This window comes from Drosophila takahashii, chromosome 3R (assembly GCF_030179915.1).
Source record: "Drosophila takahashii strain IR98-3 E-12201 chromosome 3R, DtakHiC1v2, whole genome shotgun sequence".
NCBI lineage: Eukaryota > Metazoa > Arthropoda > Insecta > Diptera > Drosophilidae > Drosophila > Drosophila takahashii.
In genome coordinates this window covers 32,340,749-32,367,788 of record NC_091681.1, presented here as the reverse complement: position 1 = coordinate 32,367,788, position 27,040 = coordinate 32,340,749, and the positions used below count along the sequence as shown (strand labels likewise).

General features: G+C 44.9%; 4 protein-coding genes across 8 annotated transcripts in view; 2 read left to right on the top strand and 2 right to left on the bottom strand.

The window, feature by feature from the left end:
- Nucleotides 1–6,277: 6,277 nt before the first annotated feature.
- Noa36 (zinc finger protein 330 homolog Noa36) lies at nt 6,278–8,386 on the bottom strand. The gene is made up of 2 exons (XM_017146128.3): nt 7,821–8,386; nt 6,278–6,867 (listed from the first exon to the last, which is right to left on the bottom strand). The coding sequence occupies exons 1-2, from the start codon at nt 8,310–8,312 to the stop codon at nt 6,403–6,405; spliced, it is 957 nt and encodes a 318-aa protein (XP_017001617.2). The 5' UTR covers nt 8,313–8,386; the 3' UTR covers nt 6,278–6,402.
- Nucleotides 8,387–8,697: 311 nt separating this feature from the next.
- Nucleotides 8,698–14,963, top strand: Hrb98DE (Heterogeneous nuclear ribonucleoprotein at 98DE). 5 transcript variants are annotated; one of them, XM_044395597.2, is made up of 6 exons: nt 8,699–8,882; nt 9,628–10,105; nt 12,110–12,297; nt 12,366–12,663; nt 12,960–13,050; nt 14,943–14,963. In XM_044395597.2, the coding sequence occupies exons 1-5, from the start codon at nt 8,829–8,831 to the stop codon at nt 13,031–13,033; spliced, it is 1,092 nt and encodes a 363-aa protein (XP_044251532.1). In that variant the 5' UTR covers nt 8,699–8,828; the 3' UTR covers nt 13,034–13,050; nt 14,943–14,963. The 5 variants fall into 5 exon arrangements, with proteins under 5 accessions (XP_070072524.1, XP_044251532.1, XP_017001631.1 ...); XM_017146142.3 differs by lacking the exon at nt 14,943–14,963 and adding an exon at nt 13,452–14,579 and having other exon boundaries at nt 8,701–8,882; XM_017146143.3 differs by lacking the exons at nt 8,699–8,882; nt 14,943–14,963 and adding exons at nt 9,281–9,440; nt 13,452–14,579.
- A 761-nt stretch (nt 14,964–15,724) lies between these two features.
- LOC108060430 (FERRY endosomal RAB5 effector complex subunit 3) lies at nt 15,725–17,613 on the top strand. Its single transcript, XM_017146127.3, has 3 exons — nt 15,725–16,001; nt 16,054–17,353; nt 17,410–17,613. Exons 1-3 carry the CDS (start codon nt 15,815–15,817, stop codon nt 17,531–17,533), a joined length of 1,611 nt encoding a protein of 536 aa, XP_017001616.2. The 5' UTR covers nt 15,725–15,814; the 3' UTR covers nt 17,534–17,613.
- LOC108060429 (ankyrin repeat domain-containing protein 50) overlaps nt 17,578–27,040 on the bottom strand; it is a 30,562-nt gene continuing 21,099 nt past the window's right edge. Inside the window, exons 2-6 of the mRNA XM_044395727.2 lie at nt 20,735–26,240; nt 20,343–20,653; nt 20,085–20,277; nt 19,253–19,505; nt 17,578–19,183 (exon numbers count right to left, since the gene is read on the bottom strand). Of these exons, the coding sequence (XP_044251662.1) occupies nt 19,000–19,183; nt 19,253–19,505; nt 20,085–20,277; nt 20,343–20,653; nt 20,735–26,102 (6,309 nt within the window). The 5' untranslated portion in view covers nt 26,103–26,240 and the 3' untranslated portion in view covers nt 17,578–18,999. The remainder of the gene's footprint in view (nt 19,184–19,252; nt 19,506–20,084; nt 20,278–20,342; nt 20,654–20,734; nt 26,241–27,040) is intronic.

Genomic DNA, 27,040 nt, shown 5'->3' with positions numbered 1-27,040 from the left:
GCTTAAAAAAAAATATCAAGGATACATTTAAGATATTAAAAATAAATTCATTTTTAAATATACCTTTATAATTATTTCACTGTCAGTTTAAATTAAATTGATTACATCAAAGCATAAATAAAGATTTTTAAAAATGAAAAGTACAAACGTTTAGAATGCAAATTCTCCTTTCGCTAAACATCAAGTGGCACTAAAAGCCGAGTCTTTTATTGCCGGCCACATTAATTTGCTGGACAAACAAAGTTCGCCGGGCGGTGTGTAGCACAACACTTCATAAATAGTTTGCACTTGACAGCTACTGCAGCAGAAGCCGTTGATTTGATTCCTGCCCCAATACCCCAGTCCCCCCATTCTCCCCGGAATACTGGGTGTGAAGTTCTTGTGATTCACTCGGTCGGTGCGAAATCAAAGAGATCTTCTCCAGCCAAGCGGCGGCCAAAAGCATCATAAAAAGGTGGTATCTTGTGTCCACCGGCAGCAGAGTTCATTGATTTTCTGTTGGGGCAACTCAATCAAAAATCAAAAAAAAAGAAAAAAAAAACGAATCTGAAAACATAAAACAAAACGAAGAAGAACTTGGGAAAACGCGCACGGCGGTGGCACTCTATTAGCACCTTTAAAGCACAATTTACAACAAACATTTACAACTGTCAATTGGCAACAAAGCAAACGGCCAGAACAGATCCGAGCCAAAGAAGCGATCGCATGGCTAAGAGCAGCATTGAATTAAGGATACAGGTCATACGAACGCGGCACAAAGGGACCGCCGGTTTTAGGATCTCGATGAGATGGTTCTTTTTTTCGGGAACCGGCCGCTGACGAATTGCCGGCAATTTGTTAGCATTAAACAACAACCATTGATGAGAAGGTGGTGCATCAAGAACCTTTTAATACTCGCATATACAATATGCACATATAACTCACAAGCGTATCTGTCACACAGACGATCATACGGTTTAAAAACGAAATTAATAAAAATTTCACTTGAATTGACAAAGTGCCCGAACGCCGTGACGTTCAACTGACGACAAGTGCCACTTGACAAGCTGCCGAACTTGAATTTTTTCTTCACTCAATATTTCATTGTTACCCCAACTGTATGGTGTATGGTGTGATATGGCATATAGAAGTCTGACTCCTTGTCTGGTCTGTCTCGATTTGCTGGCTGATTTGTCGGTTAGCTGATGATGTTACCTGTCCGCTAACCTCGTCCCACAGCTGGCGATTAATCTTGACATTGAATTGCTCGACGCTCACAGATGCCAAGACAATATAACCCACTGGCATATATAAATTCGATATCGACTCAACTGTTGACAATAAATAATTTAGCCATCTATAATGGGTCTCTGAAGAGTTTTCCCACCGGCGATTGTGATTGCGATTGCATGTGGTATTTTGAGATCATTATCATGGCGAAGCTCACGTGCAGAGCACGCGGCCGATGGAAAAACAAGTGGCTCGGCCAGGACATGTAAAAAAGGGATGTACAAATAGATTCCCAGGCTACTAGTACTATAGTCCTCGTACTTCACGACAAGTGCAGGTCATCATAATCATCGGCATCATCATCGACATCATTACAATGAACCGCAACTACTTTAATTACACTGTTAGCCGCAGGCCAAAATACACTGTTAAACAACAATTTAAGACAAGAAATAATATTTATAAGTTCTTACCATGATAGTGCTATAATTTTTAAAATTAAAATAAATCAATATAAATAGTAAAATAAAATCATTCGATTTTAAATATACCTATTGTATTATCATACCATATTTAATGAAATAAAAGATCAAAATATATTTATTTTAAGACCTCATTCGGTAAATAAAATATGAAGGTATATATTGAAATAGTGGACATATAACAGTTTATCTTCCTTATTTTGTAGTGTTAGCTTGGATTTAGTTACCCAATTCAAAATAGTTAGGGATTATTGTTTAATTATGAAACTATTTTATAATCAATAGATGAAAAATCTTTAAATTTCCTATAGCTTAAAAAATCGTGCACCTTGCACTTTAAATAAATTTTCCTTGTAGCCCAGTGTAATCTGAGGTTAATAACTGTAGCATGCCGTGGGCGTAGGTCGGAGGGGTGGGCGTGCCCGCTCGCCAATTGTAATGCAAAGCGCGCGCGCGTGTGTGCGTGAGTGGGTGGAGTGGAGTGGAGAGGAGTGGAGTGGTGTTCGAACCCAGGACCCTCGGGCGTATTGCAAAATTCAGTTTCATTCAATGGCAAAGTTGAGCGTCTCGCCGCTCAAGTGCCAGCCCGCTGGGCTATTGACAGAAATCAAAACGGGCCCAAAATGGGTGGGCTCACTGGGATCAGTGGGCTAAATGGCAAGCGTTGCCCAGATTTTTATTTCCTCCTTTTTTTCTCGGCTTATCGTGGCATCAAAACAAATTCGTTTGAAATTAATGCGGAGATTTGCTTTCATTAGGCGGCTTGCCGGGTGCAAAAATATGTAACTGCGTTGGCAAACACACAATGGGTGAAGCCACCAGCCACCAAACCCGTCGTGCGGCTAATCCCTAAGCTAAACTTTTCGGCTGGTGGAAGGTCGTTTCGAGTCGTCGTCGTCCAGGACTTTCAGAACTAGAACTTTCACCCCCCGCCGACACGTGACCCTCGATTGTTAACATGCCATTCGATTGTGTTCCGGAATCGCTTTTTTTTGGGCTGCGTCATCACTTTGCATTTCGGGTGAGGAAGAGCTTCATGTTGCTCCTCCTAATGTGACAGTTTAATTGCAGGTGAGGCGCAAAGGGTCGCGTGCCCAGGGAAGCGCCGCTGATGCAATTAGACAGCCAACGACTTTCCCATTGTCCTGCCGTGACTTCTCCGTCGAATCGCCTGTGTGCGGGCTTCCTGGTATCGCTTTCCGTGTCCGGTAGCTTCTGTTTCTGGACTGGATGCCCATGTCCATGTCCTGTTGTGCGGGTGCAGTGCGGCGTACCTGGACAAAGCTCTTTTGTGGATCAATGGAGATGACTTTTGGTAGGGGTTGTGGAAGCTGTTGTCTATACGAGTGAAATTACAGGTCCTCTAGTTCGTTTCAAAAACTTGTAATTCTTCAAGTCAAAATTGTTAATAATGTATACATTATATACATAATGCATATATGCTTTCTAAAATTATTTTTGTAGAGATTTTCGACCTGAAAAACAAAACAATTTATTATATTCCTAACTCCCATCAATAAGAAATTCTCCATCGCTTTACAAAAATTTATTTTTTTCAAGATTATTTATTTTTTTAATGATCAGACTATTATATCAGGATATATCTGACTTAATATTGAAATTTTTATACCCTTAAAAGGAAATAACCACCAATTCTAGAATACATTAAGATTGGAGGTAGAAAACAACTAAAATAAAGGAATTCAAACATTCTTCTGTAAATTTTCAAAATTTTGGTGGTTTTAACTATTTAAAACCATATATAATACAAATAAGTCAAAAATACACATTCACCATTCCTTATATTATCAAGCAAAAATACAAATAAAACTTATATTATTTATTTAACCCTAAAAAATACTCGAATAAGGATTGGTTATAATTTATAAAGGTTTATTTATAACTACTTCATAAATCAGTCATTGACACTTTTCTCTGGGGAAAGCTGGGGTCAATTAACCCGTCGTTATTTTGAGAACTTATTCTCCGGGACTAGCCCTCGCGGTCAAGTAGATCAAAGGCGTTCCCAGACCAAAAGGTCTCTTTCCCATTTCCCTTCTCCGCTGGCTGGAAACTCGACCGAAAAACAAAAAACTTTCTCACATTACATCACGGACCAGTGAGGACGGCTAAAACAACAAGGACAACTGGAGCAGCGCTCTAAATGGACACCGAACAACATCGTTTAATATTGATGGACATTGTTTGAGCGCTTTATGATGGGAAAGTGAGGCCATCCCATCGCTCTGGCACTGCCTACGCTTTTTCCTCTGCTGCCGTTTGGTCGGTTCAAGTGAATATTTAATTAAATTGTTTTCTAATAACCACGCGCAACTTTGTTGGACGCGAAACACGCGTCGGCAAGCGGAGAACGGCGGCCAGGACACGCGGCAATCGGACCAGGACACACCTTGTTGTGCCAACAACATTAGCAGGGGCCGAAAAATAAAACGGAAAGCGGAAAAAAAAAACTAGAACCACCCCTTTTTTGCTGCGTATCCTGGTTCTAATTTTCCAAATTACGCACCATCAATCATCGCAAGCTTTGACGAACGTCGATGGCGAAGTGCTTGTGGATGATGATGTTGTTGATGACGTTGGGAACTACCACCCACCACCCACCTTATATGGCGATATAAGCGATACCATCCAATCGAATCCCCTGGCGCAGTCAATTGAAGGCAGCGACGTTACGGCAGCCGCAAGATGAAAATTAAATTAAACTTCGAGTGGCCGCAAGGATCTGCTGCATCCTCCATCCTGCAAACCCGTAACCATGGGAAGCTGTTTCCCAGCGTAATTAACGCTAATTGCGTTTCGGCCTTAAGCCGGACTTTTTGACTTTTCCACGTGTTTTTCGGATTGTCCAAAGGATTTTCCCACCTTAATCCTTAGCCTCAGCCTGTGTTTTTCTTATGGCTTGACTTTGGCTGACAAAAATATTTGTGTTTTTTGGTATAAATAAGCAATAGATAATGCTGATCGGAAGTGATTAGTGTTTAGCGAGTTCTTCTTGGGAATCCTCTGATCCCCGAAAGACTTTAAACACAGCGAAGTGAGCGAAACAACTTGGGTTAGATAACTTGAAACTCCATCTGGTAATTGAGAATGCACTCCGGCTAATGAAAACGGTCATCGTGATGATGGGAAGTGGCCAAATTGACTGGATGAAGGGGAAGCAACGGCTCAAGGATTAATATCGCAGTGCAATTAAGAGCTCAATCACAGTGACTCGACTCGGGTCTTGTTTGCCTCTCTCTGATTACATTTATGAAATTATTATTGATGTTTGGCAGTGACCACCACAGCCCAGTGTCCAGAAATATTCGACACCCATCCAATCCAGTCCCCCCTCAAAAGCAACCCCATTTCTAATTTTGTTGAGTAGCCCTAACTCCGATGGCTTGGACATTGCTTCGGAATAGACAGGCCATTTTGATTGAAACGCAGACACAAAATGCTGGCAGGCAGCCATTATATTTAAGCTGGCTCCGATCTATACATAAGTATGTTCCTGGGGTAAGTACAGCAGGGGCTATGTAAATAGTAGGAGTAATTTAAAATGTAATAAGATAAAATATAAGGTAAAAGTCTCGATTTTTGAAGCTTAAGGCAAGCATTTAAATATTTTATTTAAATAACTTCAGTATAAACAAATTGAATAATATAGAATTCGTTATAAAATATTGAACTTTATTCTTCTTTTTAATATATTTTAATGTGCTACATATTATCCTATTTAAATATAAATTTAATGCATTATAAATAACATTAAAACTAATTATTATATTATTATCTTTATAAAATCCAAGTAGTGGTTTTTGAGTTTCCTTTTGAATCCTACAATCCCCAAGTATAATATCACCTTTACTTTATATTTAATCTTTATAGCTATTGTTTTGACCACAGCTGTATGTGCATCCCAATATCCTCTCACACTAATCTGTATTATGTACACAGTTGATTTGCCTGCCACTCACCCACACCCACACCCAAACCAACTCCCATTCCGACCACATCCTCGCACTCCCCTACATAAGTAACGCCACATATGATTTCATTCATATGCAGAAGAACTATGCTCCTCCTCCCTTCCATCGGGCCGCTCATTGATTTGCAATGCCTAAAATGTTTCGGCCTGATGATGGGTCTGCTCCAGCCCACTACCCACATCCCACATCCCCTACCCATCATAACCATCCCATTGCTGTTGCTGTTCCGCTCTGCCTAACTGCCAAACATTCCCAAATGCCGAAGTGCGTGTCTCTCTCTTGTGTGTGTGTTTGCCATCGTTTTTGGAAATATTATATGCTCATACCTCCGTTTCGAGTAAATTGTGTAAATATTTGCGCTCGTAAGTGGATTGGAGATGGATGAGTCTATCAACAGAGAGAAGTCGGCGCTGGCAGAGCCGTTGGCATCGCCATCATCATATGCGTATATGCTCCTCTCGGCCCATTTCCATTCCCATCACCGCACCCTTAGTTCCCTTTAGGAATTTTCGGTAGGAACTTTTACCTTCCGTCTTTAGAGCAAAAGCCCACTTGCAGCTTGTTGCATTTTACAGAATTGGCACTAGGTAGCTCTACAATTTGACAAAGAATTTATTTCACTATTACATTCAGAGCAACGAGTGCACAGCCCAGAACTCACTCACTGCAGTGGCTCTTACAAAAGGCCAAATGCGAGTGTATATATAAACAATTCTTCCCTATTTGGTGGCCTTCTTGTCGGTTTCCTTCTCCGGCTCGCTTTCCGTGGTCTCGTCCTCTTCCTCATCATCATCATCGTCGTCTTCATCGCTTTCATCATCGTAATCTCCATCGGATTCATCCTCATCATCATCATCGCCGTAGGAGTAGCCACCGCTGGCTGCTCCACCATAGTAGCCACCGCCACTGCCACTGGCTCCGTAGTAGCCACCGTATCCCTCCTCGTCGTCGCTGTTGCCGCCCTGTTGCTGGCGACCAAACTTGTGCGAACGCGTCGACATGCTGAGGTCCTTGGTCACCGAGGTGTCGTAGTTGCACTTGGGGCACGGAATGGCCTTGTTCTTGTCGTACTTGAAGCCCTTGCGACGCACATGATCCTCGCAGTAGCAGGTCTTGCAGCGCAGGCAGGAGTACTGGCCCAGCTTGTTGCACGACTGGCACTTGTAGTTCTCCGACTCCAGCACCTGGAAGTGGCATTGAAGGGGTGATTAGCGAATGTCTTGATTTGCATATAATATATAGTATGAGAAGGTATTTGAGTTGGAAAAACGGGACCTTCTTTTCATATTATAAACTAAAGGTTTGTTTAGTTTTAGTTTTTACTTTTTAGACTTTTTTACGGATAATAGAGAACTTTAAAAACTATCGAATCATCTTTCAAGTTAAGGAAAATTTGAAACATACCCCAACAAGAAAGATACATTTAAGATGAGATACTCAAAATCTTGTAATTTGAAATCCCTACAGATTTCCTTTCAAATTTGTGTGAAGATTAAATTATACTTTTTACTTTTAAGGATTTTGGTTATACTCGATTATAGAATACTATAATACTGTTACATATATCATTTGCTGGGTTAAGGAACTGCAGTCTTTAAAAGTACATTTAAAATGAGTTATTAAACGTGTTAGGATGTGTTTTTGAGAATACTTTACAATAGTTCCTGGGGTACATTTTGAGTAAAGTTTGAATAGGATCTGATTCCTTTGATCTAATTCGATTATAGTGTACTTAAAATGTATTATATCATAGGCATATTTAAAGATTGTTGTTAATAGACTTCTACAAATGGTACAATAGTTAGTAGAAATCTTAAGGAGTGATTAAAAGATCCCTATAGATTTTTTACAATGGTTCCTAGTATAAATTTCAAGTAAAGTTTAAATAGGATCTGATTTCTTTGATCTTATTCGATTAAATTGTACTTAAAACCTATTATCATAGGCATTTTTAATAATTGTTGTTAATCGACTTTTACAAATAGTACATTAGTTAGTAGAAATCCTAAAAAGTGTTTTTGAGATCTCAATAGATTTCTTTACAATAGTTCCTGGGACAAATATCGAGTAAAGTCCGAATGGTGTCTTATTGCTTGACCCGGTTAAAGATGAGGATGAGCATATAAGGGATACCCACCTGACAGCTGGCCTGGTGCTCGAACTGGTCGTCCTCGCACAGGAATCCGTTGCAGAAGGAGCACTTGTAGACGCGGCCTCCGTGCTCCCAGACTCCTCGCTCGCACTCCAGGCAGGTGGCGTTCTGCAGCGGACACGTGCAGGCGTGGTTCTGGAGGCACTTGCGGCCGTGGCAGACCCAGGCCTCGCAGAAGTCGCAGATGGCGCCCACCATGCCCAGTCCGGTGGTGTAGACCCCAGGATGCTTCACCACACAATCGCCCGTCTTCAGCATGCACTTAATCTTGCCACACTGAGCGCAAATCGGCAGTCTTTGCAGACTTTGGCAGAAATAACAGAATGCCCGAGATTTCTGTTTCTTCTCGCACTTGTCGCACTCCATGGGCGCATTGCAGGGCACGTCCGCCAGGGAAACTTCCCTGCTTCGAATCTCCTTGAGCCGCAGCTTCTGCTTCTCGGCCTTCTTGCGCTGGCCGGTTTTCTTTTTCGGCATTTTGGTAGAAAATTAGAAAAACACAAAACTTAATTTCCTTACGTGTGCGGCGCACACTGTTCTGGGTGCGGCGAAAAATACCACAAAAAGCTTTCAAATTAACCGTTGGTTTTTTTTGCAAGTCGGTATTTTCTAGAGCTAGCCAAAAAGGCTAAACTAGCTACATCTAAAAAAACAGCCAAAATTAAGTAGTAAAAACAATTAAAGCAATTAGTTTGTCGCAATTTCGATTTAAATACTTATCTTTGTAATTACAAATTTATAACCATCTCCTGCATTCAATATAAAATACATAAAACAAAATTTAAGTGGAATCTAGCTATAAAATTTGGTCGCTTCGTCTGTACTTTAAAAGCACAGAGTGAAGGTCCCTACCCAAAAACATACATACGGCATTTAGTGTCAGTGCAATACCTTTTTAATTCAAAAGAAAATACGCTTGTGACAGCATACATTCTGCCATTTTACAAGGAAAAACAGTATCAGTGCACATAAAAGAACAAAGCGAACAGTGAAATGGGCGGTCACGACAACTGGAACCACAAACGCAACGGGCAGCACGACGACGATGTAAGTACAACAAAGTCCTCTGCACTGGCCTTGTTGAAATTATAATGAAATTGTTAATTTTGTAAGGAATCATTTTAAGCGTGCATTTCAACATATCCATAGTCAAATCTTCATTTTAAATTTTCTTGCTAACTTTTCTTACTCTTAAGAACACCTGATAACACCTAAATAGTTGTAATTATTCAGAAAGTGCAATTCTAAAGAAATTAATTAGCCAGAAAGCTAAAAAAAGAAGAATTTTTCCTTTTCTGAGACGCAACCTCTGTTAAACTGTAATAGTAACAGTTAGCGGATGCACCCACCTAACATTTCAGTATGACCGTTTACGAAAACAGTCAAGAAAAATGTTATATTAATTTCGCAGCCGAACGCCATTATTTGTTCTTCACTCCGCGGTCACACCATTCAAAAAATTTTTTTCAATCGACGCGTGTGTGTCAGGAACTTTCTCCATTTTCTAAAAGGGAAAATTAGTTAGAGCACGGCTAATTAAACGCTTAAAGTAGTAAAATGGTGAACAACTCGAACCAGAACGGCAACTCCAATGGCCACGATGATGTAAGTAGTGGGTTAAAACGGGTTTAATAGTTTTTTACGCACTGGTGTCTCACCTCACCGGCCGCCATTTTGAAAATTACGCATGTGTCTCAGGGGGGCTGAAAGTGAGGTTAGGTTGGGTAGCTGGAAGAAGTGAAAAAAAAAATAGAAAATCAATAATTTATTTATTTGCTTCATTTTCCTCTAGGACTCCATCACCGAGCCGGAGCATATGCGAAAATTGTTCATCGGTGGGCTGGACTACCGCACCACCGACGAGAACCTGAAGGGTCACTTCGAGAAATGGGGCAACATCGTGGACGTGGTGGTCATGAAGGATCCCCGGACGAAGCGCTCCCGTGGATTCGGCTTCATCACCTACTCCCACTCGAGCATGATTGACGAGGCGCAAAAGTCGCGTCCCCACAAGATCGACGGCCGCGTGGTCGAGCCCAAGCGGGCTGTTCCCCGCCAGGACATCGATTCCCCGAACGCCGGAGCCACCGTCAAGAAACTGTTCGTGGGCGCCCTCAAGGACGACCACGATGAGCAGAGCATCCGGGATTACTTCCAGCACTTTGGCAACATCGTCGACATCAACATCGTCATGGACAAGGAGACGGGCAAGAAGCGAGGATTCGCCTTCGTCGAGTTCGATGACTACGATCCGGTTGACAAAGTTGTGTGTAAGTAGGGGGATTATCCTTAAAACGACTGTCTATAATAGAAAGTAGCCTCTTAAGATCGGTACAGTACCATCTTCTATGATGTACATAGTTTTTTAAGTTAGTTAGGAAACCCTATATCATACAAAGTAACATTTTGTTAGGTAAAAGAAGTATTTCCTCAAGATAAATAGCTCAGAAAGATAGTAAACCTAGGATTCTACCAGATAAATACCCACTCTTTCACAGTCCCAGCTCCGCATAGCAATGTTCGATGTGTTCATGCGGCGTTTGCGACTGTAAGATAAAACCGGCTCGTATTATATCTTTGTTGACTGTGCACCCCTATGTGCAGTCGATGAAAATGTATGTGCCACAATGGCCTCCGGGTTAAAACAACCCCTAATTATCTTTACACTCGCACAGCACTGACAAATTGTCGGGCTTCTTGTAAACGCCCGGGCAGTTTTACTTTTAACGCTGTAAGGGCCGGTTTCTCGAGTCCCTGTCAAAGTCCCTGATAGCTATCTGTTCGAAAAACTTAAATACCAGATAAACTGTTCGTAAAAGCAAATCCGCTTTCTCGACTGCTTTAATTTATCTGAACGAGAAACAATTACAGAGTGCTGTTAACGCACAGAATTGTGCTGTGAAGCGCAAAAAATGGCATGCTTCGATTATTTCATCAGCTGTTTGGGTATAATTTAAAGGAAAAGTCAGCTGTGATTTCGTTTCTTCTTCATAGTTGGCTTTGGGAAATCAGCTGTCATTCTATCGAGTCGAAAACGCTTAACAGAGACTCCGAGTCCCTGTCAAAGTTAGCTCTCACATTTATGCTCGAGAAAGCCAAAATGCCTTAGCAGGGACTTTATCTGTTCGAGAAATGTTAGCCGGCACTCGAGAAACCGGCCCTAAGACAAATCAAAGCGTCGGCTAAGCTATGTTATGCGAATGTAGATTACAACCCAATTCAGTGTAACACGCAGCCTCGTTACAGTTTCATAAATTTGAATTGATAATTAGATCTAGATCCACAGTCCCAGCTCCGCATAGCAATGTTTGATGAGCTCATGCGGCGTTTGCGACTGTAAGATGAAATCCCAGCCAGTATTATATTATTGTTGTTGGTACTTTTCTGTGTACCAACGATGAAAGAGTATTTGGCACACTATCACCTTGAAATAAATGGTATTCCTTTAAAGAGACTCTAGATCAATCACAGTACTGACAAATTGACGGGTTTGATAACGACGCCTGGATAGTTTTCCTTGGAATACTGTGAGATGAATAAAAGCGTCGGCTAAGCTATGTTATGCGAATGTAAATTTTGACCCTATTCAGTGTAACACGCAGCCTCGTTACAATTCCATTAATTACAATATATAATTAAGTCCACAGTCCCAGCTCCGCATAGCAATGTTTGATGAGCTCATGCGGCGTTTGCGACTGTAAGAATAAATCCCAGCCAGTATTATATTATTGTTGTTGGTACTTTTCTATGTACCAACGATGAAAGAGTATTTGGCACACTAACAACTGGATTAATATTAAATAAAGTTACAGTACTGACAAATTGACAGGTTCGAAACCATCACCTGAATAGTTTTTTTTTTTAAACGCTGTGAGATAAATTAGAGCGTCGGCTAAGCTATGTTATACGAATGTATATTAGAAACCAATTCTGTGTAACACGCAGCCTCGTTACAATTTTAAATAGTTTTAAATATATATAGATAATTTCTAAATTCCTTAGAGACAGAATGCCTTATATAATTTTTAGACAGCCTCAGCAGTCTAATTTTAGTCACAATTCCACAGTCCCAGCTCCGCATAGCAATGTTTGATGTGCTCTTGCGGCGTTTGCGACTGTAAGATGAAATCCCAGCCAGTATTATATTAATGTTGTTGGTGCTTCTCGGTGAACCAACGATGAAAGAGTATATGGTACACTATAAACTGGATGCACCACCCGGGGTATTTTATTTTTGGACCCTATTAATAGCCCTTCTGCCTTCTTTATTGCAGTGCAAAAGCAGCATCAGCTGAATGGCAAAATGGTGGACGTGAAGAAGGCCCTGCCCAAGCAGAATGACCAGCAGGGAGGCGGCGGTGGTGGAGGACGCGGTGGTCCCGGAGGTCGTGCCGGCGGAAACCGCGGCAACATGGGCGGCGGTGGCGGCAACTATGGCAACCAGAATGGAGGAGGCAACTGGGTAAGTGCCATTATGGGGTTTTTCATTTGTACATTCCGTTTTATAGCTGCTTTTAATTGATATTGCAGAATGGCGGTGGCAACAACTGGGGCAACAACCGCGGAGGCAACGATAACTGGGGCAACAACAGCTTCGGTGGCGGCGGCGGCTACGGAGGTGGCAACAACAGCTGGGGCAACAACAACCCGTGGGACAATGGCAATGGCGGCGGCAACTTTGGCGGTGGCGGTGGCTCCAACTGGAACGGTGGTGGCAATGACTTTGGTGGCTACCAGCAGAACTACGGCGGCGGCCCTCAGCGAGGTGGCGGCAACTTCAACAGCAATAGGATGCAGCCCTATCAAGGCGGTGGCAACTTCAAAGCAGGTGAGCAGCCGCAAGAACATTGATAAATAACCACCGGATAACGAGACACAGTACCCTGACACCTAACTGTTAGAACGTCGATAGAGTTTGGCAGTTAGCTTTTAAAAATACTGTGAGATTAACTGACGATGGCCATCGCTATGTTATGCGTATGAAAGATAAACCCAATACGACGTAACACGCAGCCACGTTACATTTTTGTTGTACAAATAGTCGCCACCAGTGTGGCTTAGAGTTTAGAGAAGAAAGCAAGAGAGTTTTGGATGTTTTCCTAACGATCCTGGGTTTTCTTTTAGGCGGTGGCAATCAAGGCAACTATGGCGGCAACAATCAGGGCTTCAATAACGGTGGCAACAACCGCAGATATTGAGAGAGATACCAGACGAGGTGAGACATCCCATAACCACTATTAACACCTAGTTATAGTCAAAGGCGAAGTCAGAACATTAACCAAACCAACCGCTAATCTATAACCATTAACCTTTCGTTTGATTTGACAAACGTATGGTTTTTTTGTTGTTTGTTTTTAAATAGCGCCCTTATCGGCATTACTTTGATTATTTTTTTTGGTAGTTTGTAACAGCTTAATTGGGACTGATGCAAAAAAGCAAACTGGCTCAGACAGTCCGACCCACCTTACTCAACCAACTTAGTTAATTAATTACGTATATTTACTCTTAAAAAGTATTTAGAGAACCAATATGCCCATCAACCAATTAAGAACAACCCCCCCCCTTCTGCATACCAATTGTTTTAAATAACGTTTCTCATTTATCGACATTTTATAGGTGATAAAGTAAAAGTCGCTCAGTATAAGCCCAAAATTCAAAGTCAAGTAAACGATACGCAATTCAATGATCAATAACGAGTATGAACGCACGTTCATAGACCTAAGAAGTTTTCCGAGCACCACAAACCAAACCAAACATGACAGAAGAGAAGAGAGGAGATTGATTGATCAGGATCAGTGCAGTGCAGTCGTAAGGAGTTTGGTTCAGACTTGGATTAGAGCAGAGAAACAGAGAGATCAGTACCAGTACCAGTCCATTACAGCAGCAGTACAGTACAGTACAGAGCAGAGCAGTGTGTGAGCTAAGCAGAAGAGTGTAACAACTAATCATTCAGAGAGATCCCAGATCGCAGATTGCAGATCGCACACAGCAAGTGGCAGTACACGTACACAGCAGCTGGCCAGGATTCCATTCGATTTGTGTTTGCACATGCTGATTGATTGATTGATTGATTATTAAGAGGCGCATCGATAACTATCCAATACCGAATAGAATTGTAATCTATAACTTCACATTGTAGCAACCAAGCAACCAACATAAGTAACATTGTAATTAGAGCAAAGCAAAACAAAGAAAAAATAAGGCCACCGACGTCAACAGGCCAAACATTTGTATCTCCACACAACCAACCTATTTAATCCCAGCCATAAATGAATCAGCTAATGTAAAACTTCGAGGCGGCAGCCGAGAGAAATGTTTATTTGTATTGTAGACACAGCTCCAGTCCATCGGCTGCTGGCAACCTTTGATAATCAGAGCAGAAAACAAAAAAACAAAATATTAAAAAAACCATGTATTACATTTTACGACTTCACTAGACTAAGTTCTCATAGAATTAAATCGAGTAGAGCGTGCGGGGCGATCTTTTCGGCATCCATCCGCACGCTGCCCTAGACTTAATAATTTTACTATTCGGGTTCTAAGCGAACCCGTCCGTGTGTGGAGGAATTAACCTATCCCCCGCTGTTTAGATGTAACCGATCAACCAACAAACACTTAATGTAATCTATATCTTTTAGCAAGCAGTCTGTCAGAGGTGTCAGCGCAATTATGTTTAACGAAATTTACATTTTAATGTAGCGAAAAAAAATACAAGATTCAAAAAATACAAAAGCATCCAGCAATTTCATGTAAACTCTCTCGACCGAACCAAAAACTATTTAGCTAAGCCACGTAGTTTTGTATATTTTTTGTAGCCACAGCAGCAGGAAGAAGGATCTCGATCAGAAAAAGAGGAGTATGTATATTGGAGAGGTAAAGAAAAAAGGAAAAGAGCAAGCAAGTAGGACCGAGTCCAAAAGCCAGCCAAGAAATTCTTTAGCGTTCGTTGTGGGCGGGCCATTAACATCATTCGAGAGTTCTTGAGTCTTGTTACTCGCCTAACAGGTTTCATTCTCCCCGTTTATTTGAATTGCCCACCACCACCACAACCACCACCTGTACCATGTCATTTACAACCATGTATATTATTGTAATTTCTGTTGCAAGTTGGCTGTGAAAAGTATGCGAAGCGCTGAAAGACGGCCGCCGCGCTACTGAAAAGCAGCCACGGAAGGTCCTTTGCAGCCCCGTCGATGGGACTCGGTATTCCTCTCGATTCCCTCCGAAAACGAAAAGGGTAAGTTATCCTCCGCAGATCCCAAAATCGGCAAAAGTTGTAACTTTCAGGTGGTCTGCGCACTCGAGAATGGAGAAGATTTCAGCGAGTTCCCCTTCAAATCGGCGTAAATATATGACTAATGTTCATTTATTATTTGATTTTTATTTTTTACATTTTTGAATAAAGATATTGCAGAAAACGAATATAAATCAGTTTTTATTTTAAAGGGTTGGCTTTATTTTGAATTTGAATTAGCACCAGTGTGTGCACACCGGGAAAAGATAACAGTAATGATAACAGTGCTCATGTAACAGCTGGTTTTGCGTCTAACAGCACTGAGATTGGGAAACAATTTTTCAAAATTAAGTTTTGGGAACATGCCCATTTTGCTATCACCAGTTTATTATGCAAAACTGGAATAAGTTTCGCATGCTTCAATAATTTGATTGAAAGTAGGTATACATTTGAGGTGTCATTTTGTGACAGTCTAATAGATAACTGAGCCAAAAATTGTGGAACGCCAGACCAAAATACAATTTAAATTGACCAGAAATCGAATGAACAGCATATATTTGGTCATCTTCGTGCAGTGTATTTCCATTGAATTGGTTTGGGTCCTGGCTAACTTAAGATTAATTAACCGTGGTATATTTAAGCGGTCGCAGTGCGGTCATACTAATTGCATTTGTTGTTTGGAAGGGGGCGTTGACTTGCGATTTAATGACTTTAACTAACTAGGAAACCAACTAAAGGCCCCGAAATGGACTCCACTGCCACTCGCACCCTGCCGTTTGTGTACAAGTACAAAAACCATGAGGGCCAAGACTGCGAATCGCGGCTGGACATCACTTTTCCCTTCGACCAGGAGAATCTGGAGGAGTGCGTGACCCAGCTGATGGCTCCTTCCCAGATGGATCCAATGATGCGGTTTTTGGACGAGAATATCAGTGAGTAGTGGCATAAACTAGTAGAGAAAACACTCCTAAATATCCCCATTAGATCTGGAGAAGCAGCTGCAGGAGTTCGTGGACACGGAGCAGCAAAAGTTCCTGGACGACTATGCCGAGAAGCTGCTCAATCAGGCGGCCAACGAGGAGCTGGACATCGAGGTCGTTGTGCGCGACACGGAGCGGCTGTACAAGGAGGAGCTGCTGCAGTTTGCCGATCGCATTGGGCCCAGTGATGCGGACATATTCGCCCAGAGTTTCCACCGGCTGGTGCATTCCTCCTCCCTGGAGGACATCCTCAAGCGGGAGCGAACCTACGCCAAGGTCGTGGCCGACATGACCGAGCACATGGACAGCGAGGTGGAGACGCTGAACAACTCGCAGCAGCAGGAGATGGATAGCCAAATCAACCAATTAGATATCACCACCACCTCGGAGGATATCAATAATCTGCTGGCCCAGCAGTACACCACCCAGAATTTTGTGCGCAAGCGTTACGAATCGGAGCTGGAGGCGATGATGGGTCACCAGAAGAACGAGTATAGGGATTGGATTACCAGTCAAGTCAGTCAGATGTTTCAGGTTTCCCCGGTGGCCACACCGCTGGGAAATCGCTCCTCCATGTTCGTCTCGCAACAGCCTTCGATGGAGGAGAGCTTCACCATTCATCTGGGCTCCCAGCTAAAGCACATGCACAACATACGCATCCTCAGTGCGAATGTCACGGAGCTCTGCAGTCCACTGCACGCGGAGGAGAGCCTCAATGGCCTGAATATGGCTCTGGGATTGTACTCTAGTTCCCTCTGTGGTGTCGTCGTCTTGACTCCTTCGATTCAGACGCAGGCCAACAAGAATATCATCAAGAATGCCAACAAATCCACCGAGTTTCACTTCGAGCAAATCGATGTTCAGCTGGAGAAGATCGAAAATCAGATTAAGAATCTGAGTACCGGGGATTCGAGTGGTAGCAGCAATAGCAACAGCAGTGCCGAGGGCAGTGCCACACCCTCGCCGACGAAGAAGGGCGCGCCCAGGCTGAAAACGGGCGACTTCTTCATCACCAAGCACTCGAATCTCTCGCAGACGCATGTCATATTTCATCTGATCTCAGATGAACCGATTAACAGTCCCAGTGAGATTAACTCGCGGCATCCGGTGATCTTGGGATTGAGGAACATTCTAAAGACAGCCAGCCGGCATGACATAACCACGCTGACCATTCCGGCACTGCTGCGGCACGAGATGAGCGAGGACATGACCGTCCAGTGGTGCATCCGCCGGGCAGAGTTGGTCTTCAAGTGCGCCAAGGGATTTATGATCGAGTCTGCCTCCTGGGGAGGCGCTGAATTGAGGTGAGTTCTTGCTATTTTGTTGGGCCTCTTATTAAATTACCCTACCATTCTTATAGCACCCTGCAACTGCTACTGCCTGATGACATATCGGAGAGCTTGTTCACCACTCTGGCCGGAATGGTGCCCAGTGTTTTCCATGTGGCCAATCCCAAGATACTGGTGGACACCAGCAGCAAGTAGACAGCGTACACATTCCTCGAAGAATATTAAAAAAGACTTTAAACTTATTTGTATGAATATACAGTTTATTCAGATTCAGAGTTATATATGTATGTATATGCTTCGTTATTCGTCGCTTCGCTCAAAAAGTTGTTATCTTCGTTTAACTTCAACACACTCAGAATTTTCTGTAAATGTTCCTGTATCAATTTGTTTGTCAATAATTCATCGCAACCTTTTTCAAAACTACAACACTACAATGTATAAGTACATATTCTCATATATATATATATAGTTATAAGTTAGGTATAGGTATCATGTGTATATTACTTCCAAATGTAAATGTTTATCTTTGGTTTCGACCCCTCATGCATTTTGTTGTTTTGTTTTGTGTAGTGTGTGTATCTCTGCGGATTGTATTTTAGTCTGTTCGGTTAGCTATTATGATTATAATAATGATACTTTGAATAACTCTGATCATTAACTTGTAAATATGCTTTTGAAATATATATATTTATGTATATCTAAACAATTGTATTCTGCGGTATTTTATAGGTTTCGTTAACAATTAATTAGGTTCTTTTTGTTCTGTTCATTAACATTTCGCTGTTCAACTTTTCTCTTTCGTTTTTTCCATTTTGGATTTAGCCCAGTGCGTTGTTTTCTGTGTGTTTCTGTGATCTGTGTGATTTGCTGCTTTGCAGTGGGGAGTAGAGTTTCAGAAAATATTTAATTAATGCCTTTGCTGTGTATTCTCGTATTCGATTGGTGTGTCCGGCTTAAGGGTTACATAAAATTAGTGACAAGTGTTTAGGTACAGGAACGGACCGCTTTGAGTTCAGGGTGCGAGCAATATAATACACATATATCGTATCTCTGGGATCTTCGAGTGAAGGGAAGGGATAATGGGTTTTTGGTACTTTGGGGTACTGCATTTAAAGGAATTGACGTAAGCAGAAGTAATTGTAAAAGTAGCTCGTATAAATAAATTACATTCCTATAGCCGATTGCCAATAAATGCGCATTGGAGTAGTATGGCTTTCGGAGCAGGAAGTCGTCCTGATCCAGCGTAAATTATTGTAATTATAGTTAAATTATAAGCCAAGGTGATTTAATAAATACTTTAAAATTAATTCTGAGAACAGTGCTGTGGTCTGAGCGCTCTCTTAAGTATACATTCGTGTCGTCGTCGTGATCTATTCAAATTTCGTTAGTTTTCTTTTTTTTTTTTCGCTACATTGAAGAAGAATCTGCTACAATTCGCATGCCAAAAATGGTAATGAAGTATTCTATATATGGGTGTTTAGCATGCCTTAAACTACTTCGTATTTGTAGGTAGTATGCCTAAATATATTTAGTTAAATCAGAGAATACATATTAAAAAGTTTACTAAAATTGAAACTATCACAAAAAACAAATACTTTATCAAAAGTACAAATAAATTAGGTTTTAAGGGGTGAGTATGCAATTGGGTGTTTTGGTGGTGTTTACATCTGACTCTCCTTGCGCCACTGGAAGGTGCCCGACTTGACGCTGATGCTCGAAGAGCCCTGATTGCTGCTGGAGGAGAGTATGTTGTTGGTGCGCCGGATCAACTGGGAGGCGGCATCGAAGCGACTGCGGATGAGCCGCATTGCCGGATTGCTGGATACACCGCTGCGCTTGCTTTTGCTGCGGGGAATCGTAATATTAAATTAATATTTAATTCCGGAAATTATTCAATTAAAAAGCATTACTCACCCCGAGGAGCTGGGCTGATTCTCCTTGAGGTTGCCCAGAATTATACGCATGTGCGTGTCCCGCGCGAAGTGATTATCCGGCAGCTTGGCACCTGCACCGCTAGTTCCGGCCCGCTCGTCGTCCGCGAAGGCATTCAGGCCCGGAAGTTGGCCGGGTGAACTCAACTCGCTGCTAGGCGAATGCGGGGGCGTGGCATATAGAGGGGACATGCACTCCATGTCGTACATATCCGCCTCGTTGGTCATGTTGGATGCTGTTTGGATGGACATACGAGTTAGCTTTAGTTTTAGGTGATAAAACAAGAGAGAATACCCGTCACTCAGCTAAGGGGTGTGCGAGGGAGATGGACATATAACATTTTGATTACGCATAACTTTTAAATAAATAATCCGATTTGAAAAATGTCTTCTACATTTCGATAGGTATAAATATACACAACAAAATTGCATTTATGCTTCTTGGAAATCTTTAAGGGTGTGGGCGCCAGACACATTTTAAAATTGTTAGTGGGCGATTGTGGGCGTTAGAGGGGGCGTGGCGCTCGGCTGAAATAAACTTGCGCTGCTTAGAAAGCCCAAGAAGATGTGAGGGAAATCTCAACCTTATAGCTTTTGTAGTTTCCGAGATCTCAACGTTCATACAGACGGACGGATAGACAGACGGACGGACAGACAGACGGACATGGCTAGATCGACTCGACTAGTGACCCTGATCAAGAACAAATATACTTTATAGGGTCGGAAAAGCTTCCTTCTCCCTGTTACATACTTTTGCATGAATACAATATACCCTTTTACTCTACGAGTAACGGGTATAATTATATTGAACCTACCAAGCTGATGCTCGCTGAGATCGGGCAGCACCTGCGAGTGCCGCTGGGCACCTCCGCCTCCACCACCACCGCCACTGGATTTGTGTCCTGCCGCTCCCGAACTGGAGGCATGCTCCGAGTTGACCATCAGATTGTTGCGTGAGCTCAGTTTGCTTTGTCGCTGCAATTGCTGGGTGAAGGTAAGCGGCGCTTGCTATAGAGATTTGCAAAGGATTAATACTTGAATTACATATCAAAGAAACCCCAAAGGATACCCACATCATTGCTGCTGCCCGTGGACTGACTAGAGATGACGCTCTTGCGCTTGTGCAAACTGCTCGTGTCCGACTGCATGGTGTTCTGGTAGAAGTTGTTCGAGCTGTGCGTGGAACTGGAGGCATTGAGGACGTGCAGGTGGCTGCCATTGTGCACCGTGGCCGTGGTGGCCGCCGAACAGACCGAGGAGGCGGAGGCATGGGCCGGATAGGGAGCCAGATTCTGGTGGAGCGGCAGAGCAGGCGGCTGATCAGGAGATCTCAGCATGCTGGCATGGGCATGGAACTTGGGCTCGTTGGGATTGCTAGCTTCATCTAGGAAAAAGGATAAGGAATGACAAAAGGGAAAGCATTAGTAACAGAGAAAGCTCCTCCTGCGCGACTTTAGACTCTTACTTTTGGTGTAGCTCTCGAAGATCTTCAGGATGCTGGTGCGACTCGACTTGGCCGCCAGCTTGATGGGCGTGCGTCCGCAGTGATCCGACTTGTAGGGATTTGCTCCGAACTGCAGCAGGGCAATCACACACTTCTCGTGGCCCTCCTGGGCGGAAATGCCCAAGGCAGTGGCTCCCTGCTTGCAGGCGTGATCCGCCAGAGCTCCGTAGTAGAGCAGGATGTTCATCACGTCGTGGTTGCCCTGCCAGGCGCACGAATGCAGTGGCGTGCGGGCCTCCAGATCCATGGAGTTCACATCCGCTCCGGCCTCGATCAGGGTCTTGACCATATCGGCATGACCCTGCCAGGCGGCCACATGCAGCGCCGTTCGCCCCTCGCTGTCTGGTATATTCACATCCACATTGGTCATGTCCAGCAGATACTTCACGATCTCCAGCTTGTTTTCGAGTGCCAGGATGTAGAGAGTGGTGCGCGAGTCGGCGTCCTTGGAGTTGACATCGCAGCAGAACTTAAGCAGGAACTCCACGGTGTCCATGTGGCCTTCTAAGCAGGATAGCCTAAAGGCAGTCTTGCCATCATGAGCCTTCTGATCCACGAAACTGGAGTGAATGTCGAGCAGCGCCTGAACGCAGTGGAGCCTTCCCTCCTGGGCGGCCAAATGCAGGGCGGTCTTGCCCTCATTGTCGCACTCATCGATCTTGGCACCCGATTCCAGCAGCTGCAGGCACACCTCGTGGAATCCCTCAAAGGCGGCGTAGTGCAGCGGTGTCCAGCCCGCGTTATCCCTGTGCGTCTCATCCAATCCCCGATCGAGCAGCTGCCTCACAGTCTCCACATTTCCCTGGGCGGCGCCAATACTGAGCACCGTTCGTCCCTCGGAGTCCATGCAATCGATGCCGCAGCCCCAGAAGAGCAGCAGCTTGACTACGGTGGCATGTCCCGCCGTGCAGGCGGCCCACAAAGGAGTGCGTCCCATGAAGTCAGCCAGGTCCGGATCGGCGGCATTCTCCAGGAGCAACTCGCACACCTCGGCGTTGCCCTCGAAGGAGCTGACCAGCAGCGGCGACATGCCATCGTTGTCTAGCTGATCTGTGTTGGCCCCGTGATCGAGGAGCGTGGAGATGACCTTGCTGTAACCAGAGGAGCCACACAAGGCGGCCACGCATAGAGCACTGCGTCCATCCAGGTCCAAGTGATTCACATTAGCTCCATTCTCCAGGAGAATCTCCACGATGTCGTAGTGACCCATGTAGGAGGCGGCTATCAGGGAAGTGCGTCCCTGACGATCCACCGAGTTGACATCCGCACCCGATTCGATGAGTAGTTTTAAGATATCCTCGTGGCCACTCCAGGCAGCGGCTCTTAATGCAGTGCGTCCCTCCTTATCCGCCAGATCGATCTTACACGCCGGCTGGGCAATCAGCAAACGGACCACCTCACTGTGGCCGCCCCAGGAGGCCGATCTCAGCGGTGTCCAGCCATCGCGATCGGCATGGTTGACATCCACCCGCTTCATCCGCCCAGTTCCATCGTTGCAGGGCTGCGAGAAGCTCAAGAGTAGCTTCACCACCTCCAAATGGCCATTCCTAGCGGCTATATTCAGGGCAGTCTGCCCGTTGTAATCCTCAATCTCCAGATCGATGGGACTCTTGCAGGCATTCAAAGCCCTCTCCAGCAACTGGTGATTGCCATCGTTGGCCAGGATGTGGATGAGGGCCTTGCCCTTGTGCAGCTCAATGTGATGCGAATCGGACAGCTGGTGCAAAGTGCTCGAGGCATTCTCGTCCTGGCTCTCCGCCGGCGGCTCACTGTGCTCCGAGGGACTGCCTGCCCGCTGCGTCTCCAGCAGGCAGCTCTTCTCGCTGGACAACAGGAGGTCGGCCAGCTCAAAGTCTATGTTTTGCGACTTCTCCGAGAGTTCCGGCGACATCAGCGAGGATTCGCAGGAGTTCTGCGACTCAGCGTTATTAATGCCCGTCTCGATGAGCAGCTTCAGCATCTTGGCATCCGTGGGCAAACTGGGCTTGAAGAAATCGCACAGGAACTGGGCGAAGGGTTCGCTCAGCTCGCTGGCCAGGAATCGCTCCAACATGGCCCGCGTCTTGGGCAAAAAGTTCATGTCGTACTTGAAGTCATGCTCGCACTGGGCACAGCAGTTCATCTGGTTCGTGTAGAAGCAGTCGCTTAGGTTAAGCCTCGATTCCAGCAGCATCAGGATGAGATCCATATCCACATGCCGGCTGGTCAGATACTCGCCCGATCGGATGAGATGGTAGGCAAACCGACGCACCGTATTTGCACAGAGTGTGTCGGCAACCAGAAGATAGTACATGGAGATCATCACATGGCCCTCGTTCACGTCGCAGATGAACTTCTTGGTGGCAAACTTGACATCGACCAGCCAATCGGCAAAGGAGTTGTGAAAGATCTTCAGGCGCTGGGCATTCGAGTCGTAGGCCAGGATGTTGCGCATCAACTGGAGACGCTTCTCGAACTCCTGGCAATCGATGGTGTAGTTGTGGGTGCGCAGGCAGTTGAACAGGAAGAGCTTGTCCACGTAACCGGAGGAGGCCAGCAGGACATTCAACAAAGGACGGATCTTCATGTACTGCTTCTTGTTAAAGGACTTCTGGCAGATGTACAAATACAAGCCATTTAGGGTGCAGGGAATCAACTTGATCTCCCTGAAACTAAAGAAGTTATCCTTGATGCCATGGAGAACCTTCTCCAGATACAAGATACAACCATTCGACTTGATGTACAGCTGGTGGAGCGACTCAATGATCTCCTTGGTCAGCATGATGCTGTCCTTGAAGTCCGAGTTCAGTCGATTGATGATGTACTCCTGCACATCCTTGACCACATGCGATTTGCGCAAATCATCGAGGGTGATCTTCTTGAAGCCCGTGAACATCTTGGTGATCTGCTTGGTCTGCTTCTTGGTGGTGCAGACCAGGAATAGCCACTTGGGAAAGAGGTGAATGTGATTCGAGAGGAGCTCCGCCACATTGCGACTCTTGTGGTTGGTGGCTGTGCCCCTGCCTCCTTTCAGAGTGGAGATCAGGTTGCCCTCGTTGATGTAGTTTTCGTCAATTGAATCTATCAGCAGGAGTAACGCTGTCTTTGGAGGAGTCAGTTCCAGCAGGGGAAACAGGAAGGCCTTCTTGAAGCACTCGTCCGGATTCTTCTCGATGTTGTCCACACTGAGGCACTCGAGGATCTCCGGATTGGAGAGCAGCAGTTCGTAGTAGCCATCGGCTATGATGGTGCGGCAGCTCTTTGTTTTCGGGAGCGGTGGTGGGAGAGTATTGGTGCTCATCCGGGGCTTCTCACCTGGCACTGGAGGTGCCTGCAGCTGTGGTTCCTCCTCCTTGTCCTCCTCCTCCTTCTCCTTTTCCGGTTTGCCATTCACTTTGGTCTCGGTGAAATCAATCAAAGGTTCAGCGGATCCTTCCTTGGTTTCTTCTTCCTTGCTTAGTTCCTCTTTGAGTATCTCATTTAGCTCCTTATCCGCCTCCGGTTTATCTTCTTCGGAGATCTTGGGAGGAGCTTGTGCCTCCTCCACTTTGTCATCCTTGATGGCCGCCTCGATTTCGTGCTTCTCCTGATCGGTACTAAGATCGGCTATATCCTCGCCACCGCCCTGCTGAATGGACTGACCGCCGCCATTGCTAATCGTGGCCAGCTTCGAGGGCGAGAGCACTCCACTGCCGGAACGACCTCGCTTCACGGGAATCTTGGACTTGCTCTTGGCAGGCGAAGATTTAACAGGATCCTTGGGCTCCCTTTGCTGCTCCTTTTCGCTGCCCAAGTCCTTGTCCTGCTCGTTATCACCTCCCCTTTCCCGGGAGGCACGCTTGGGTGGATGAGTGCCATAATTACTGCCAGGCTTCTCTTCCGTATTCACTGCCTCCGCATCGAGGATCTGCAATGGAGCCGGCTCCGATTGCTGACGTGTGAGGCTCGACCTGGTCGCCTTATTAACCGTGGAGGTGCGCTGCGACTGGAAGTTGTCCAGCTCCTTGGTGTCTAACTCATTCGCTCCCCTCTTGAGCTCCTCGATGAGCAGCTCCTCGGCATTCTCGCTCATGCTGATGTTGTTCATGGCCTCGTCCAGCTTGAACTCCTGCTGCTGGGCCTCGTCGCGCAGGAAGGAGAAGCCCTCGTCGATGATCCGCTGGCTCTCATCGCGACTGATCAGCGAGGCATGGCTGAGCAGCTGCAGCACGATCTTTCGCATGAAGAGCGAGAGGCTGTGGCACTCGGGATTCTGCGATTCGATGAGGTAGCAGGCCAGCAGCTTCCTGTTCAGTATGCCCTTGGTCCCGGAGTTGCCCTTCATGATGGCCTGGCAGATGGAGGTCTTCCCAGAGCCATTTGAACCCAAGACGAGACAGCCATTGTAGCTGGAACTCGAGATGGCCGCCGCCTTGGCCCGGGCCGAAACATAACTGGAGGAGGCTGCTCCCAAAGCCACCGGCACCGGCTTCTTGCCCGCCGTTCGCTGCTCCAAACAGAGGGCAATCTTCTTGAGCACCCACTCGCGATGAATGTAAACGGTGCTCACAATCCGATTGTTCGGCTCCAGGCCGCCGTGGTGAACCAGTCCGTTGACCTCCTTGTCCGGCGACACCTTGCGCTGCATCAGAGCCTCCAGGTTGCCATCGGTATCTTCAGATGGCTGGGGCTTTAACCCACCCGCTGCCTCCTGACCATCTTCCTCGGGTGCTGATCCTCCATTCACCTCCCCATTTGAATGATGCGCCACATCCTGGGGAAAATTCTGCTGCACCAGGTTGGCAAAGTGCTCCTCCCTCGCCAGGTTTGAAAAACTGGCATTGGGACAATCGCGACCCGTGATCTCCAGCTTCTTCTGCAGCTGAGTGGTGTCCTTGAGGAAGTTCAGGATGCGCCGATCCTCCAAATGCTGGTTGGCTGTAGTGCCGCCTTGCTGCTGCTCATTTCGATTGTACTTGGAACCCGAGGCACAGCCATCCACCTGGTTATCGTCCTCATCCGCATCTAAATCAGTGATCTGAACGGGATTTCCGTTGCGGGCGCTGGCCAGTCGATTGGAGTCCCGAAAGTTGGACAGCTTGGTCTCCGCAGGATTTCCGGAGGAGCGACTCCGTTCGCCGCTCTTGTAGCGATCCGATTTTCGCAGCGGTGTGGCATACAACATCTCTTTGGGCAGCTGGTTGTTGGTAGCTGGTCCAGAAATGCAGTTGGCATTGGGATTGGCCGTCGTCGTTGTGGATGAAGATTTCTGCTGCTGCATCTTGCGCACCGAATCGTTGTACATCGCCTGACAGGGAAGATTTTCGTAGATGTCATTGCGCAGATTATCGTTGTCCGTGTGCTTAGACATTGTGGCTTGATAGCTTGGCTGGCTGGCTTTTTGAGCTACAGGATGTGCGTAATCCGTTTGCCAACTGTCTGGTTTTGCTCCCGACTCCCGGGTTCGTTGGCTTTTGTCTGCCTTTCACTTAAGCCGCTCCTCGGTTGACTGGAAAAGAGTAGAAAAGACAGGGGTTTAGTTTTATCACTTTAATATGCAAGCGACTCTTGAGACTAATCGTTGGTAGCGAATGCCAAGTGGTTTAATTGCATTTTATGAGCAGATCAGTTGATCAGTTGGGTAACTCGCTGAGTAGTTCGGTAAATTGCATTTTAATTTCATTGCGAGTGGGTAGTTAAATTTATTGAGTTATCATGCAATGGATCTTTCTACTATTGGGTAATAAAAACTCTTGCTTAAATAGCTCTATAAATAGTTTTCTTCTTTAAGATAAGATAAAGACTGAGTTTGAGTTATTATGGTTACTAAAATTCTTAAAATATTAAAGGAAGTTATTAACTTAACAATACTAAACGTTAAGATAAAGTTTTACCATCAACAAATTTAAGAAACAAGTAAAATAATGTATATTTTAAAGCAATAGAGAACTAAAGTAATGAAAATTACTTTTTCCTCGTAATCTTCTTCCTCGTTAGTTCCATTATATCCTTAAGATAACTGAAATTACCTAGCCCCCCTACATTTTAGCTTTTATGTGCCCTTACTTGAACTTAACTAGCACTTTCTTCTGCCATGTTTTCCAGTGGCTTCACTTTTTTAACATCCTGCAAACAATTGACCTGATTTCTATACATTTTTAACCCTTTGGCAGCTTGGTCCTCCTACCTCCTCCCAGCCATTCACCTTATCCACAACCCCATCCACATATAAAAAATCCACACCCACTCCTCTGCTGTGCACACAAAAATACATATACTTGTCATCATTTTTCCTGCGCTTGTCTTTAC